Source organism: Haematobia irritans, chromosome 1, assembly GCF_050003625.1.
Source record: "Haematobia irritans isolate KBUSLIRL chromosome 1, ASM5000362v1, whole genome shotgun sequence".
Classification (NCBI taxonomy): Eukaryota; Metazoa; Arthropoda; class Insecta; order Diptera; family Muscidae; genus Haematobia; species Haematobia irritans.
Window position 1 is genome coordinate 181,556,120 of NC_134397.1, and position 19,628 is coordinate 181,575,747.

The 19,628-nt window shown below is 21.2% G+C and overlaps 2 protein-coding genes across 2 annotated transcripts in view; one reads left to right on the forward strand and one right to left on the reverse strand.

Annotated features, from left to right (window-relative positions):
- The window catches only part of Hmgcr (HMG coenzyme A reductase), a 237,467-nt gene that overhangs the window by 187,914 nt on the left and 29,925 nt on the right, over positions 1–19,628 (reverse strand). The gene's annotated exons all lie outside the window — the stretch shown is intronic.
- On the forward strand, positions 5,272–14,073 carry LOC142222231 (uncharacterized). Its single transcript, XM_075292247.1, has 3 exons — positions 5,272–5,332; positions 12,789–13,024; positions 13,302–14,073. The coding sequence occupies exons 2-3, from the start codon at positions 12,962–12,964 to the stop codon at positions 13,791–13,793; spliced, it is 555 nt and encodes a 184-aa protein (XP_075148362.1). The 5' UTR covers positions 5,272–5,332; positions 12,789–12,961; the 3' UTR covers positions 13,794–14,073.

The window sequence follows — 19,628 nt, forward strand, 5'->3', positions numbered from 1 at the left end:
AAATTAATGTAAATGAAATACAACTACGCAGATTAAAAATATCAATAATATTTTTACAATTAAAATTTTAATTGAATTTCAAAAAAAATAATAATAATTAATATTTTTTAATGGAATATAACATATTCCATTAATTTTTTTCCAATCGGAATTTAAAATTTGCATTTGCATCAATAACATTTTATTTTTAATAGAACAATAATATTTTTTTAATTGAAATTGAATTTCAAAACAATAAGTCAATTATAAGTTTAATATATTCCAGTAAATTTTTTTCAACAAAATTAAATCAGAAAAACTACTTAAATTTTTATTCGGACCAATTAGTTTATTTTTTGAATCAGTGTCGGTGATTGATGTAGACAATTTCATGATTGTAGCATCTTCAATTAAAAATTATTTGCATCACTTAATTTAATGATTGAAACTAAAAAATATTTTCGTTTTCGGTGTATTACAAAAATATCAAAATATTTTCAAATCAAGATGGAAAAACTTGCTTTTCTTCCAACTTTACTAGAATACTTATATTGAATTCTCCCTCATTATAGAACATCAAAACCATACGGTAAAATCCTAGTCTCAAAGCAGGCGGTAAATTTTTCGTAGGAAATTCGCATTTCTCGCATTTCATTGTAAACTTCTTCAATGGAGTAACAAATTTATCCGCATATGGTGAATTTTCACAACATTCCGTTAATGTATCCATGGTATACAGAGTGTAAGGTCCATTTAGATAATCTAAGACAGTTTGCTCATGAAGATGGAATGGAGTCAATTGGTAATGCATGTCATTGCTGCTATAGTAAACTTTTACTTGCATTAGACTTTTCTCAATTGCCGTGTCCTCTTTCAAATCGAAATAACCGCTAAAGGCAAAAATACCACGTGAAGGTTGTACAATTTTAAAATTCATTGCAATTAAATCGGTTGTAGTTATATTCCAATACATTTCCAAGACATCAACAGTATATGGCTTAATAACAGACTAAAATGAGAATAAACAAAAGCTACATTAATTCCAATAACTACAAAAAAATTATTATTTTTTTCAATTTAATTTAGTTGAATTTATGAAAACTTTAATAATATATAGAATAATTAATATGGACGAAAACAAAACCAGCTTGCACTGATATCAGGCTAACATAAAAATTCCATATAATATAGTTACATTATTATTATGTTAGCCCCTGATAGCAATGCATTCTGCAAATTAATAATTCTATATATTATTCGAATTTTATACGAGGAATTGAATAACGCCAATAACGTCATCTTCTTGTACAATAAGTTCGTATAAAATGTCAATAATAAATAAATTTTATTTAAAATCATTTTGTTGCCTTTAAATTTAAAATTAATCACTTCTCTTTTAAACTTGTTTATTTTTTACGGATCTTTAAGTACTCACTTTACACTGAGAGATACAACTCAGAATAACTGCAAATAGTCCAATAATTTTAACACCCTTCATAGTTCACTTTTGAATGATCTCTAATCGAAATGAGGGCTATATATAGATGGCACTCTATATCTGTGGCTAGAGATGATTTTTCCAGATATCCAGTAATTACATGCGCTGCTGTTTTTTTTTTATCTAATACATTCCAATAATGATCTTTACACCATTTGCTTAGGGACGCCTATATGCTGTAATGATGAAGTGATTGTAAACTTTTCGGTTCGGTTCACTGAAAAAACAGTGAACCCACCAAGAAGAAAACTTTCGGTTAATTTTAGAAAATTTTGAATATTTGTAGAAAATTTTAACTAAACAGTATTACAAACGTTGGCATCACGCCGATGTCATAAAAATAAGTAAATATTTTTCGACAAATACAAGAAAATTTATTAGACATAACTAAGTTTTTTCACTTGTTAAAGAAAATTTTGTAGTTTGAAGAAAAAACTTGGAATTAAAAATTGCAAGAATGTCTTTAGTGACATACGAAGTTCACGATGGACGCATTTTTGGTAAAATTTACAAATTTAAAGAAATTCTGAACTATTTTGTGGAAGACACGAATTTAGTTAATCTTTATGCTTCATTTGAGTATATTTTTTTCCTCGGGTTTAGTTAATTTAACTAACGTACACAAAAAAGTATTAGAGTAAAGAAAACTTTCTCCAAACATAATATTTCTATGAACTAAAATAAAGTTAAATTGGCTTTAGTGAAATAGAGAGTTCACTTTTTTTTGAGTGTTGATACGTAAATTATTAATTGAGGGGGTTCTCAAAAGCCTTGGTTGGAAGATGGTACAATTTTACAGGTTAAAAAACACGAATTATGGGCTGAGTTTCGAACGGATGCTAAACTAGACAGTTCGGGTTAAATGGGCGGGGATCTTGTTCCAAATCATTGACATCTAAAACATAGCACTTGGAATACGGATGTGGAGGCTTCCGATATTGAGCCAATTATAGAATTAAATGTTTCTGATTGAATTTTGTTTTGATTGTTTGATTTGCTAATAAACTTTTAATTTTAAATTTTTTGAAATACAATCACAATTAAAAAATGTTTGTATGGTAATTTGATTTTGATAAAATTTTGAAAAAAATTTCTATAGAAATAAAATTTTGACAAAAGTTTTCTATAGAAATAAAATTTTTGCAAAATTTTCTATAGAAATAAAATTTTGGCAAAATTTTCTATAGAAATAAAATTTTGATAAAATTTTCTATAGATATAAAATTTTGATAAAATTTTCTATAGAAATAAAATTTTGATAAAATTTTCTATAGAAATAAAATTTTCATAAAATTTTCTATAGAAATAAATTTTTGATAAAATTTTCTATAGAAATAAAAATTTTACAAAATTTTCTATAGAAATAAAATTTTGATAAAATTTTCTGTAGAAATAACATTTTGATAACATTTTCTTTAGAAATAAAATTTTCTATATCAAAAAAAAAATTGACAAAATTTCCTAGAGAAATAAAATTTTGAAAAAAATTCTATAGAAATAAAATTTTGACAAAATTTTCTATAGAAATAACATTTTGACAAAATTTTCTAGAGAAATAAAATTTTGACAAAATTTTCTAGAGAAATAAAATTTTGACAAAATTTTCTAGAGAAATAAAATTTTGACAAAATTTTCTATAGAAATAACATTTTGACAAAATTTGCTTTAGAAATAAAATTTTGATAAAATTTTCTTTAGAAATAAAATTTTCTTTAGAAATAAAATTTTGATAAAATCTTCTATAAAACAAAATTTGAGAAAATTTTCTATAAAAAAAACTTGACAAAATTTCCTAGAGAAATAAAATTTTGAAAAAAAAATTCTATAGAAATAAAATTTTGACAAAATTTTCTATAGTAATAAAATTTTGACAAAATTTTATATAGAAATAAAATTTTGACAAAATTTTATATAGAAATAAAATTTTGACAAAATTTTCTATAGAAATAAAATTTTGACAAAATTCTCTTTAGAAATAAAATTTTGACAAAATTTGCTTTAGAAATAAAATTTTGATAAAATTTTCTTTAGAAATAACTTTTTGATAACATTTTCTTTAGAAATAAAATTTTGGCAAAATTTTCTATAGAAATAAAATTTTGATAAGATTTTCTAAAGAAATAAATTTTTGATAAAATTTTCTATAGAAATAAAATTTTGCTAAAATTTTCTAAAAAAAATAAATTTTTGATAATATTTTCTATAGAAATAAAATTTTGAGAAAATTTTCTATAGAAATAAAATTTTTAGAAAATTTACTATAGAAATAAAATATTGATAAAATTTCCTATAGAAATAAAATTTTGAAAAAATTTTCTATAGAAATAAAATTTTGACAAAATTTTCTATAGAAATAAAATTTTGACAAAATTTTCTATAGAAATAAAATTTTGACAAAATTTTCTGTAGAAATAACAATTTTATAAAATTTTGTTTAGAAATAACATTTTGACAAAATTTTCTATAGAAATAAAATTTTGGCAAAAAAAAACTTTTGACAAAATATTCTATAGAAAAAACATTTTGACAAAATTTTTTAGAGAAATAAAATTTTGACAAAATTTTCTAGAGAAATAAAATTTTGACAAAATTTTCTATAGAAATAACATTTTGACAAAATTTGCTTTAGAAATAAAATTTTGATAAAATTTTCTTTAGAAATAACATTTTCTTAGAAATAAAATTTTGATAAAATTTTCTATAAAAAAAAATTGAGAAAATTTTCTATAAAAAAAAATTGACAAAATTTCCTAGAGAAATAAAATTTTGAAAAAAAAATCTATAGAAATAAAATTTTGACAAAATTTTCTATAGAAATAACATTTTGACAAAATTTTATATAGAAATAACATTTTGACAAAATTTTCTATAGAAATAAAATTTTGACAAAATTTTCTATAGAAATAAAATTTTGACAAAATTCTCTTTAGAAATAAAATTTTGACAAAATTTGCTTTAGAAATAAAATTTTGATAAAATTTTCTATAAAAAAAAATTTGAGAAAATTTTCGATAAAAAACAATTTACAAAATTTCGTAGAGAAATTAAATTTTGACAAAATTTTCTAGAGAAATAAAATTTTGAAAAAAAAATTCTATAGAAATAAAATTTTGACAAAATTTTCTATAGAAATAAAATTTTGACAAAATTTTCTATAGAAATAAAATTTTGACAAAATTTTCTATAGAAATAAAATTTTGACAAAATTTTCTATAGAAATAAAATTTTTATTCTGATTATTAATTTTGTTCGGCTTGAGGTCATAGAAACAATCGATTATTGATTTGTTTTAATATTTATTTCCAATATTTCGGTTAGTGCCACTAACCATCTTCTGGGATTTTGTATTTGAGTTCTTGTGCTGCTGTTTGTTTCGCAATTCACCGTACACTTTTTGACAAAATTTTATAGAACTATAAAATTTTACAAAATTTTCTATAGAAATAAAAATTTTACAAAATTTTCTATGAAACTAAAATTTGTCGAAGTTAGTTAAAACACATATTACACTTATCATTAAGCCAGAAAAAAATCCTCCAAATAATTGCATAACCAAAATACTATATTAAAGATTTATCTATACATATAGGCGTTCCTGAGCAAATCGTGCAAAGATATATATTGGAATGTATTAACTGAAGTGAATTAACCACTAATCATAAAGATTTAGATTAAAAAAAACAGCAACGCATGTAAATACTGGATATCTGGAAAAATCATCTCTATCCACAGATATAGAATGTCATCTATATATAGCCCTCATTTCGATTAGAAATCATTTAAAAGTAAACTATGAAGGGTGTTACAATTATTGGACTATTTGCTGTTATTCTGAGTTGTATCTCTCAGTGTAAAGTGAGTAAAAATAAAAAAAGTGTAAAAGAGAAGTGATTAATTTTAAATTTAAAGGCAACAAAATGATTTTAAATAAAATTTATTTATTATTAACATTTTATACGAACTTATTGTACAAGAAGATGAAGTTATTGGCGTTATTCAATTCCTCGTATAAAATTCGAATAATATATAGATTAATTAATTTGCAGAATGCATTGCTATCAGGGGCTAACATAACAATAATATAACTATGTTATATGGAATTTTTATGTTAGCCTGATATCAGTGCAAGCTGGTTTTGTTTTCGTCCATACACTGAAAAAAATATTGTCGTGAGGTCAAAGATTTCATGTCTTTAAAATACGAATGCAAATTTTGCTTAGCACGGAAGACGCAATTCTCTACCCTAAAGTTTTTTCCTTGTCCAAAAGTCGATAAACTTTTCAATGAAGTCGTATTATCCTTATAATTAAGTGATTTCACTTAAAAATGAGTGTCATAACATGAAAGAAAAAATTTTTGGGCTAAGGTCAACTTGACTTTAATAACTCAGAAAAATTCTTTACATTTAATGAAATTGTCTTTAAATTTGTTGCCTTTTTGCATATTGACTACAAAGCAAAAAATCGTTCATATATAGGACATATTTTTCAACACTTCATTTTAAAGACGTTTATTACTTGAAACATATCATAATTTCTACTGGAAGTCAAGTCTTAATTTGGAAAATAAAGTTGTCATTAACTCGTTTTTAAAGGACTTTGATAGCATATGAGGAAAAAAAAGCTGAAAAAGCGAAAAATTAAAATTTGATTCCTAGAAGCAAGTACACAAAAAACAAATTTTAAAGAGAATTGTGTCTTAAAAGTATCCTTACTTGTATTCTCCGCTTCTTTGGCTCGGAATCAATGCCAAAATTTTTAAAGTAAAGAAAAAATTTGAAGAAAAGTAAGTTTTTCCATATTAATTTGAAAATATTTTGATATTTTTGTAATACACCGAAAACGGAAATATTTTTTAGTTTCAATAACGAAATTAATTTACCTAAATAATTTTTAATTGAAGATGCTACAATCATGAAATTGTCTACATCAATCACCGACACTGATTCAAAAATAAATTAATTGGTCCGAATAAAAATTTAATTGATTTAAGTAGTTTTTCTGATTGAATTTTGTTGAAAAAAATTTAATGGAATATCTAAAACTTATAATTGACTTATTGTTTTGAAATTCAATTTTAATTAAAAAATATTGTTGTTCTATTTGAAAAAAAAAAATGTTATTGATGCAAATAAAAATTTAAAATTCCGATTGGAAAAAAATTAATGGAATATATGTATTAAACTTTTAATTAATTTTTTTTTAAATTCAATTAAAATTTTAATTGAAAAACTATTATTGATATTTTTAATCTGCGCAGTTGTATTTCATTTACATTAATTTTTAACGCACTTTGTTGGTAAATAAAAATAAAATATACTTTTTAGTTATACAGATATTTCACAATAAATTGCTATTGTGACTCAAAGAAACGATGTTTTATCAAAATCCAACAAGTTTTTTTCCTTAATAGACTAATACAATTTTTAGTTTAGCACAGAAAATGTATTTCCCCGATATTGAGCCAATTAAATGTTTCTGATTGAAGTTTTGTTTTGATTAAAAAATTAATGAAATATAATAAACTTTTAATTTTAAATTTTTTGAAATTCAATCAAAATATTAATTAAAAAAATTGATTTTGATAAAATTGTCTATAGAAATAAAATTGTGACAAAATTTTCTATAGAAATAAAATACTGGAAAAATTTTCAATTATAATAAAATTTTGACAAAATTTTCAATTAAAATAAAATTTTGACAAAATTTTCTATAGAAATAAAATTTTGACAAAATTTACTATAGAAATAAAATTTTGACAAAATTTACTATAGAACTAAAATTTTGACAAAATTTACTATAGAAATAAAATTTTGACAATAAAATTTTGAAAAAATTTTCACAGCAATAAAATTTTGTCAAAATTTTCTATAGAAATAAAATTTTGAAAAAATTTTCTATAGAAATGCAATTTTGAAAAAAATGTTTTGTGGAAATAAAATATTGACAACATTTTCTATAGAAATAAAATTTTGATAAAATTTTCTATAGAAATAAAATTTTGACAAAACTTTCTATAGAAATAAAATGTTGATAAATAAAATGTTGACAATTTTTTCTATAGAAATAAAATTTTGACAAAATTTTCTATAGAAATAAAATTTTGAACAAATTTTCACAGTAATAAAATTTTGTCAAAATTTTCTATAGATATAAAATTTTGACAAAATTTTCTATAGATACAAAATTTTAACAAAATTTTCTATAGAAATAAAATTTTGAAAAAATTTTCTATAGAAATAAAATTTTGACAAATTTTTCTATAGAAATAAAATTTTAACAAAATTTTCTATTGAAGTAAAATTTTGACAAACTTTACTATAGAAATAACATTTTGACAAAATTTTCTATAGAAATAAAATTTCTACAAAATTTTCCATTGAAATAAAATGTTGATAAAATTTTCTATAGAAATAGAATGTTTGTAAAATTTTCAATAGAAATGCAATTTTGAAAAAATGTTCTGTGGAAAAAAATTTGGACAAAATTTTCTTTAGTCATACAATTTTGATAAAATGTTCTATAGAAATAAAATTTTGAAAAAATTTTCTATAGAAATAAAATTTTGAAAAAATTTTCTATAGAAATAAAATTTTGAAAAAATTTTCTATAGAAATAAAATTTTGAAAAAATTTTCTATAGAAATGCAATTTTGAAAAAAATGTTTTGTGGATATAAAATATTGACAACATTTTCTATAGAAATAAAATTTTGATAAAATTTTCTATAGAAATAAAATTTTGACAAAACTTTCTATAGAAATAAAATGTTGATAAAATTTTCTATAGAAATAAAATGTTGATAAAATTTTCTATAGAAATAAAATTTTGATAAAATTTTCTATAGAAATAAAATTTTGACAAATTTTTCTATTGAAGTAAAGTGTTGATAAAATTTTCTATAGAAATAAAAATTTTGCAAAATTTTCTATAGAAATGCAATTTTGAAAAAATGTTCTGTGGAAAAAAATTTTGACAAAATTTTCTTTAGTCATACAATTTTGATAAAATGTTCTATAGAAATAAAATGTTGATAAAATTTTCTATAGCAATAAAATTTTGACAAAATTTTCACAGCAATAAACTTTGACAAAATTTTCTATAGATATAAAATTTTGACAAAATTTTCTATAGATATAAAATTTTGACAAAATTTTCTATAGAAATAAAATTTTGACAAAATTTTCTATAGAAATAAAATTTTGACAAAATTTTCTATAGAAATAAAATTTTGACAAATTTTTCTATAGAAATAAAATTTTGACAAAATTTTCTATTGAAGTAAAATTTTGACAAAATTTTCTATGGAAATACAATATTGACAAAACTTTGTATAGAAATAAAATTTTGATAAAATTTTCCATAGAATTTAAATTTTGATAAAATTTTCTATAGAAATAAAATTTTGATAAAATTTTCTATAGAAATAAAATTTTGACAAAATTTTCTATAGAAATAAAATGTTGATAAAATTTTCTATAGAAATAAAATGTTGATAAAATTTTCTATAGAAATAAAATTTTGACAAAATTTTCTATAGAAATGCAATTTTGAAAAAAATGTTTTGTGGAAATACAATTTTGACAAAATTTTCTATGGAACTAAATTTTTGACAAAAATGTCTATAACTTCAATGTCTTCAAAAATTTTCATTTAAGTGTTATTAAAGCCCATTGTGAGTAAAAGTAGTAACTTTCACTTGTTGGAAAAAGCAATTAAAATTTGGTAGAAGATTTAAAATTCAACACTTTAACAGTGCCAAGGATGTGTATACACCCAAAAAATTTCGCCAATAGGAACTTCTAAAATAACATAAAAATAATAAATTTATAATAAAAGGATCTTCTAAAATAAAATAATAAAACATTTCATTTGAAGAAAAAAGTTTGTTTTGTACACTAACTATAAAAATTTTACAAAAACTTCAAAAAAAGATTTTTTTCAAATTTGGTAAAATGTTCTCAAATTTTGGTAAATTGTTTTTGGCACGAGTGGCAACCATGATTGAAATAATGGTGGCCATTGTGCGGTAGGTGAAGTGAGGAACCTCCTTTTCTATCCATTCTTGGTTGACGCGTGCTGATTCCTTTTGGAATATTCATGGTCTGCGACCAATTATTCATGGTGTTTTGACAATATTCGGTGTTTATTTTGACATAACTGTCGATGAATACAAATCAATAATTTTTAAAATTTTTTGTGATTTTTAATGCATTCTAACGCTTGTCTAAAACGTTTGGCATCAAACATTTGCAACAATGTGCAATTTTTCTAGAATGGATTTAAATTTTTTTTCGACAAAATTTTAATAATTTGTACCATTTCATTAATTCTTACTCTCTTTTTAACCTTGTTTAAACAAAATATTTTAAATTTTTTTTATTAAGAATGTGAAAAAGCGAGTTTTAAAAAATTGAATCAAAAGCACTTCCTGTGTAGTTAAAATAAAGAACAACTTTGGGAGTGCTTTAGAAGAACTTTAACTTTTTTCCTGGGATTTTAACACAAATGAACCAAAAAAAAATATTATTTCTATTTTTAATTCTGCAGAATTTTGTCAAAATTTTATTTCTATAGAAAATTTTGTCAAAATTTTATTTCTATAGAAATTTTTTTCAAAATTTTATTTCTATAGAAATTTTTTTCAAAATTTTATTTCTATAGAAAATTTTATCAAAATTTTATTTTTATAGGAAATTTTATCAAAATGTTATTTCTATAGTAAATTTTCTAAAAAATTTATTTCTATAGAAAAATTTGTCAAAATTTTATTTCTATAGAAAATTTTGTCAAAATTTTATTTCTATAGAAATTTTTTTCAAAATTTTATTTCTATAGGAAATTTTCTAAAAATTTTATTTCTATAGTAAATTTTCTAAAAATTTTATTTCTATAGTAAATTTTCTAAAAATTTTATTTCAATAGTAAATTTTCTAAAAATTATATTATTTTTGCTCAAAATTTTATTTCTATAGAAAATTTATCAAAAATTTATTTCTTTAGAAAATTTTATAAAAATTTTATTTCTATAGAAAATTTTGCCAAAATTTTATTTCTATAGAAAATATTGTCAAAATTTTAAATCTATAGAAATTTTTTTCAAAATTTTATTTCTATAGGAATATTTATCAAAATTTTATTTCTGTAGTAAATTTTCTAAAAATTTTATTTCTATAGAAAATTTTGTCAAAATTTTATTTCTATAGAAAATTTTATCAAAAATTTATTTCTTTAGAAAATTTTATCAAAATTTTCTTTCTATAGAAAATTTTGCCAAAATTTTATTTCTACAGAAAATTTTGTTAAAATTTTATTTCTAAAGAAAATTTTATAAAAATGTTTATTCTACAGAAAATTTTTTCAAAATTGTATTTCTATAGAAAATTTTTTCAAAATTTTATTTCTACAGAAAATTTTTTCAAAATTTTATTTCTATAGGAAATGTTTTCAAAATTTTATTTCTATAGAAAATTTGGCCAAAATTTTATTTCTAAAGAAAATTTTATAAAAATGTTATTTCTACAGAAAATGTTGTCAAAATTTTATTTCTATAGAAAATATTGTCAAAATTTTAAATCTATAGAAATTTTTTTCAAAATTTTATTTCTGTAGTAAATTTTCTTAAAATGTTATTTCTATAGTAAATTTTCTAAAAATTATATTTTAATAGAAAATTTTCTCAAAATTTTATTTCTATAGGAAATTTTATCAAAATTTTATTTCTATAGTAAATTTTCTAAAAATGTTATTTCTATAGTAAATTTTCTAAAAATTATATTTTAATAGAAAATTTTCTCAAAATTTTATTTTTATAGGAAATTTTATCAAAATGTTATTTCTATAGTAAATTTTCTAAAAAATTTATATCTATAGAAAAATTTGTCAAAATTTTATTTCTATAGAAAATTTTGTCAAAATTTTATTTCTATAGAAATTTTTTTTCAAAATTTTATTTCTATAGGAAATTTTCTAAAAATTTTATTTCTATAGTAAATTTTCTAAAAATTATATTATTTTTGCTCAAAATTTTATTTCTATAGAAAATTTATCAAAAATTTATTTCTTTAGAAAATTTTATAAAAATTTTATTTCTATAGAAAATTTTGCCAAAATTTTATTTCTATAGAAAATTTTATCAAAAATTTATTTCTTTAGAAAATTTTATCAAAATTTTCTTTCTATAGAAAATTTTGCCAAAATTTTATTTCTACAGAAAATTTTGTTAAAATGTTATTTCTAAAGAAAATTTTATAAAAATGTTAATTCTACAGAAAATTTTTTCAAAATTGTATTTCTATAGAAAATTTTTTCAAAATTTTATTTCTACAGAAAATTTTTTCAAAATTTTATTTCTATAGGAAATGTTATCAAAATTTTATTTCTATAGAAAATTTGGCCAAAATTTTATTTCTAAAGAAAATTTTATAAAAATGTTATTTCTACAGAAAATGTTGTCAAAATTTTATTTCTATAGAAAATATTGTCAAAATTTTAATTCTATAGAAATTTTTTTCAAAATTTTATTTCTATAGGAATATTTATCAAAATTTTATTTCTGTAGTAAATTTTCTTAAAATGTTATTTCTATAGTAAATTTTCTAAAAATTATATTTTAATAGAAAATTTTCTCAAAATTTTATTTCTATAGGAAATTTTATCAAAATTTTATTTCTATAGTAAATTTTCTAAAAATGTTATTTCTATAGTAAATTTTCTAAAAATTATATTTTAATAGAAAATTTTCTCAAAATTTTATTTCTATAGATTTTTTTTTCAAAATTTTATTTCTATAGGAAATTTTCTAAAAATTTTATTTCCATAGAAAATTTTCTCAAAATTTTATTTCTATAGAAAATTTTCTAAAAATTTTGTTTCTATAGAAACATTTTGTCAAAATTTTATTTCTGTAGAAAATTTTCTTAAAATTTTTTCAAAATCAAATTACCAGACAATACATTTTTTAATTGTGATTGAATTTCAAAAAAATTAAAATTAAAAGCGTATTAGCAAATCAAACAATCAAAACAAAATTAAATCAGAAACATTTAATTTTTTAATTGGCTTAATATCCACATCTTTATTCCACATATTTATTCCAAGTGCTATGTTTTAGATATCAATGATTTGGAACAAGATCCCCGCCCATTTAACCCGAACTGTCTAGTTTAGCATTCGTTCGAAACTCAACCCATAATTCGTGTTTTTTAACGTGTAAAATTGTACCATCTTCCAACCAAGACTTTTGAGAACCCCTTAATTGATAATTTACGTATCAACCGAACCGAAAAGTTTACAATCACTTCATCATTACAGCATATAGGCGTCCCTAAGCAAATGGTGTAAAGATCATTATTGGAATGTATTAGATAAAAAAACAGCAGCGCATGTAAATACTGGATATCTGGAAAAATCATCTCTAGCCACAGATATAGAGTGCCATCTATATATAGCCCTCATTTCGATTAGAGATCATTCAAAAGTGAACTATGAAGGGTGTTAGAAATATTGGACTATTTGCAGTTATTCTGAGTTGTATCTCTCAGTGTAAAGTAAGTACTTAAAGATCCTTAAAAAAATAAAACAAAAAAGTGTAAAAGAGAAGTGATTAATTTTAAATCTAATGGCAATTGATTTAAAATTGTATACCAACTTATTGTACAAGAAGATGAAGTTATTTGCATTATTCAATAATTTAATAATACCAATTGCTCGTATAAAATTCCAATATTATACGAAATCATTAAATAAAGTTTTCATAAATTAAATAAGAATAAACAAATTTGTAATTATTGGAATTAATGTAGATTTTGTTTATTCCCATTTTAGTCTATTATTAAGCCGTATACTATAGATGTCTTGGAAATGGATTGGAATATAACTACAACCGATTTAATTGCAATGAATTTTAAAGTTGTACAACCTTCACGCGGTATTTTTGCCTTTAACGGTTATATTGATGTGAAAGAGGACTTGGCAATTGAGAAAAGTCGAATGCAAGTAAAAGTTTACTATAGCAGCAATGACATGCATTACCAATTGACTCCATTCCATATTCATGAGCAAACTGTCTTAGATTATCTAAATGGACCATACACTCTGTATACCATGGATGCATTAAAGGAATGTTGTGAAAATTCACCATATGCGGATAAATTTGTTACTCCATTGAAAAAGTTTACAATGAAATGTGAGAAATGCGTATTGCCCACGAAAAACTCTCCGCCTGCTATGCGACTAGGCTTTTACCGTATGGTTTTGATGTTCTATAATGAGGTAGAGTTCAATATAAGTCTTCTAATAAAATTGTTAGAAAAGTAAGTTTTTCCATCTTAATTAGAAAATATTTTGATATTTTTGTAATACACCTAAACGGAAATATTTTTTAGTTTTGAATCACGATATTAATTTAACAAAATAATTTTTAAATGAAGATGCTACAATCATGAAATTGTGTACATCAATCACTGATTCAAAAATAAATTAATTGGTCCGATAAAAATTTAATTGATTTAAGTAATTTTTCTGATTGAAATATGTTTTGTTGAAAAATATTTAATGGAATATATTAAACTCATAATTGACTTATTGTTTTGAAATTCAATTTTAATTAAAAAAGAATATTGTTGATATATTTTTCTATTTGAAAAAAAAATATTGATGCAAATAAAAATTTAAAATTCTGATTGGAAAAAATTAATAGAATATGTGTATTAAACTTTTAATTATTTTTTTTTTATTTTGAAATTCAATTGAATTTTACAATATAAGTATAATATTATTTTTATTGCTGTTTTTTAATATGCGTAGTTCTATTTCATTTACAATAATTTTATCGCACTTTATTTACAATAAATTTCTCTAATTTTATATACGACTATGTTGGTAAATAAAAATAAAATAGCACTTTTAGTTATACAAATATTTCACAATAAATTGCAATTTAAACGATGTTTTATCAAAATCCAACAAGTTTTTTTTCCTTAATAGACTAATACGATTTTTAGCTTAGCACAGAAAATGTATTTCACCGATATTGAGCCAATTAAAGAATTAAATGTTTCTGATTGAAATTGGTTTTGATGAAAAAATTAATGAAGTATAATAAACTCTTAATTTTATTTATTTATTTTTTTTTTTTTAATTTCAATCAGAATTTTAATTAAAACATGTATTGTATGATAAATTGATTTTGATAAAATTTTCTATTGGAAATAAAATTTTGACAAAATTTCTATTGGAAATAAAATTTTGACAAAATTTTCCATAGAAATGAAATTTTGACTAACTTTTATACAGAAATTAAATTTTGACAAAATTTTCTATAGAAATTAAATTTTGACAAACATTTTCTATAGAAATAAAATTTTGAAAAAATTTCTATAGAAAAAAAATTTGACAAAAATTTTCTATAGAAATAAAATTTCGACAACATTTTGTATATAAATAAAATGTTGACAACATTTTCCATGGAAATAAAACGTTTAGAAAATTTTCTATAGAAATAAAATTTTGACAAAATTTATATAGAAATAAAATTTTGACAAAATTTATATAGAAATAAAATTTTGACAAAATTTATATACAAATAAAATCTTTACAACATTTTCTATAGAAATAAAATTTTGATAAAAATATCTATAGAAATAAAATTTTGCAATAATTTTCTATAGAAATAAAATTTTGATAAAAATATCTATAGAAATAAATTTTTGCAACAAAAAATTAACAAACATACTTTTCCTGTGTTGGTTAAGCTACACTTGCAGTTTAGTCAATGGATATTTTTAAGCTGAAATCAAAAGCAACAAAATGATTGAAGAATAAACCAAAAATAACAATACAAAACGGATGAAGTAAGAGGCAGCACGCTCAAAATAAACCTAGTTAACTGCACTCAAATCGATGATTTGGCTGTGACAAAGGAAAAGAGATATGTTTGTACAAATTTATTTCGGCAAAGGCCGGTTATCATAAACCTTTTTTCGGAAAGTTCAAGTGCGGTTCATTGTTGGGTTTAATGAACTGCCTGAATTTATTCTGATAATTGGTTGATAGTTTTGCTGCAAGTAGAAGATGCTGATGAGGAATGTGGTAATTCCGAAACGTGCGTCCATCCAACCATCTTGCAGCCAAATAAATTTGAAAAACATTATTTTCCTCTGTTGCTTAAGCTACACTTGTAGTTTAGTCAATGCAAAAAAAAGTGAACTCACTATTTCACTAAAGCCAATTTAACTTTATTTTAGTTCATGGAATTATTACGTTTGGCGAAATTTTCTTCTACTCTTATAATTTTTTGTGTACGTTAGTTAAATTAACTAAAACCGAGGAAAAAAATGTACTCAAATGAAACCTAAAGATTAGCTAAATTCGTGTCTTCCACAAAACAGTTCAGAATTTCTTTAAATTTGTAAATTTTACCAAAAATGCGTCCATCATGAACTTCGTATGTCACTAAAGACATTCTTGTAATTTTGAACTCCAAGTTTTTCCTTCAAACTACAAAATTTTCTTTAACAAGTGAAAAAACTTATGTCGAATAAATTTTCTTGAATTTGTCGAAAAATATTTACTTATTTTTATGACATCGGCGTGATGCCAACGTTTGTAATACTGTTTAGTTAAAATTTTCAACAAATATTCAAAATTTTCTAAAATAAACCGAAAGTTTTCTTCCTGGTGGTTTCACTGTTTTTTCAGTGTGGTTTTAAGCAACATAACAAAACAAAAATAGAAATAACATTTTGATAAAATTCTCTATAGAAAAAAAATTTGACAAAATTTTATATACAAATAAAATTTTTAGAAAATTTTCTATAGAAATAAAATTTTGAAAATTTTTCTATGGAAATAAAATTTTGAAATATTTTCTATAAAAAAAAATTTGCAAAAATTTTCTATAGAAATAAAATTTTGACGGAATTCTATATAGAAATAAAATTTTGACAAAATTTCTATAGGAATAAAATTTTTAGAACATTTTCTATAGAAATAAAATTTTGACAAATTTTTCTATAGAAATAAAATTTTGACAAAGTTTTCTATAGAAATAAAATTTTGATAAAATTTTCTATAGAAATAAAATTTTGACAAATTTTTCTATAGAAATAAAATATTGACAAAATTTTCTATAGAAATAAAATGTTGACAACATTTTCTATAGAAATAAAATTTTGACAGAATTTTCTATAGAAATAAAATTTTGACAAAATTTTCTATAGAAATAACATTTTGATAAAATTTTCTATATAAATAAAATTTATACAAAATTTTCTATGGAAATAAAATTTTGACAAAATTTTCTATAGAAATAAAATATTGACAAAATTTTCTATAGAAAATTTTGACCTAATTTTCTATAGAAACAAAATTTGACAAAATTTTCTATACAAATAAAATTTTTAGAAAATTTTCTATAGAAATAAAATTTTTAAAATTTTTCTATGGAAATAAAATGTTGAAATATTTTCTATAAAAAAAAAATTGCAAAAATTTTCTATAGAAATAAAATTTTGACGGAATTCTATATAGAAATAAAATTTTCACAAAATTTCTATAGGAATAAAATTTTTAGAACATTTTCTATAGAAATAAAATTTTGACAAATTTTTCTATAGAAATAAAAATTTGACTAACTTTTCTATAGAAATAAAATTTTGATACAATTTTCTATAGAAATAAAATTTTGACCAATTTTTCTATAGAAATAAAATATTGACAAAATTTTCTATAGAAATAAAATGTTGACAACATTTTCTATAGAAATAAAATTTTGACAGAATTTTCTATAGAAATAAAATTTTGACAAAATTTTCTATAGAAGTAACATTTTGATAAAATTTCCTATATAAATAAAATTTATACAAACTTTTCTATAGAAATAAAATTTTGACAAAATTTTCTGTAGAAATAAAATTTTGACAAAATTTTCCATAGAAAATTTTGACCTAATTTTCTATAGAAACAAAATTTGACAAAATTTTCTATACAAATAAAATTTTTAGAAAATTTTCTATAGAAATAAAATTTTGAAAATTTTTCTATGGAAATAAAATGTTGAAATATTTTCTATAAAAAAAAAAATTTTCTATAGAAATAAAATTTTGACAGAATTCTATATAGAAATAAAATTTTGACAAAATTTCTATAGGAATAAAATTTTTAGAACATTTTCTATAGAAATAAAATTTTGAAAAATTTTTCTATAGAAATAAAAATTTGACAAAATTTTCTATAGAAATAAAATTTTGACAAAATTTTCTATAGAAATAAAATTTTGACCAATTTTTCTGTAGAAATAAAATATTGACAAAATTTTCTATAGAAATAAAATGTTGACAACATTTTCTATAGAAATAAAATTTTGACAGAATTTTCTATAGAATTAAAATTTATACAAAATTTTCTATAGAAATAAAATTTTGACAAAATTTTCTATAGAAATAAAATTTTGACAAAATTTTCTATAGAAATAAAATTTTGACAAAATTTTCTATAGAAATAAAATGTTGACAACATTTTCTATAGAAATAAAATTTTGATAGAATTTTCAATAGAAATAAAATTTTGACAAAATTTTCTATAGAAATAAAATTTATACAAAATTTTCTATAGAAATAAAATTTATACAAAATTTTCTATAGAAATAAAATCTTGACAAAATTTTCTATAGAAATAAAATTTTGACCAAATGTTCTATAGAAATAAAATTTTGACCTAATTTTCTATAAAAATAAAATTTTGACAAAATTTTCTATAGAAATAAAATATTGACAAAACTTTCTATAGAAATAAAATGTTGACAACATTTTCTATAGAAATAAAATTTTGACAGAATTTTCTATAGAAATAAAATTTTGACAAAATTTCTATAGGCATAAAATTTTTAGAACATTTTCTATAGAAATAAAATTTTGACAAATTTTTCTATAGAAATAAAAATTTGAAAAATTTTTCTATAGACAGAATTTTCTATAAAAATAAAAATTTGACAAAATTCTCTATAGAAATAAAATTTTGACAATATTTCTATAGGAAAATTTTGACAAAATTTTCTATAGAAATAAAAATTTGACAAAATTTGCTATAGAAATAAAATTTTTAGAACATATTCTATAGTAATAAAATTTTGACAAATTTTTCTATGAAAATAAAATTGGGCAAAAATTTTCTATAGAAATAAAATTTTGAAAAATAAGATTTTTTGTTTAGTAACTGTTTAGTAAAATTTTCTCCAAATTTTGGTAGATTATTTTTATTTGGAACTTCCTTTTTATGTGAAAATCGAAACAATTTCTATAGTTTGTGCATTTAGTCTTAATTTTATGCTCATAGTTTCTGGTATTATTGGGAGTTTCAATAACATAAGTGAGCGATCATAAATATGAAATTGAAAATAAACCCAATAGCAAAAAAACTAACAAAAAAATGCTGGACAGAAACACAAAACTTTCTCCACCTGCTATTTTGAGAGGAGGCCAACAAGTAACCAAACTGACTGGCTCGACACGCTGACTGGCTAGCCGACAGACAACTGACAACTTGGCAACTTCAACGTCTGGTTGTGTTGGGGCTTTTTTTGAATTTTTATCCAAGTCAGCCGTAGTAAGAGTTGGAGGTGGCATTGGCCACTGCTTGATTACCACCGTCCAAGTATTATGTAGTAGATGCCATTATTACCAAACACTTTACACCATCCAATTCAACAAAGTGCCACATAACAGATGCCCCTGCAAAGCAAGACATTGCAGTGAGCGAGGGAGAAGGGGAGCGGCCTAGTTTGTTGTGGCGCATTTTTTGGTTTCGTTGAATGGGAAGGTAAGCACTGCATGAGGTCTTACTTATGGTACGCATGCTTGCCTGTACTTATTTCCCATTTCGTTTTCGATATATTTTCGTGGTTATCTTTGCGCCTCGAATTTCATTATCATCGAATTCATTCATTACATTTTTGTCGCTTTTTCTTCGTTTGCCTACAACCATCTAAATGGTGACAATATCTTCACCATTCAGGGCGTGTAGCAAGCAAATATTTTGTTGTTTCGTCCATACGCATGCGCCGTAATTGCAAGTACTCACTGATGACACGATTATCTAATTGTGTATTTAAAGGTACGAGTAAATTTGTTATAAGCACATTGGGCCAAGTACAAT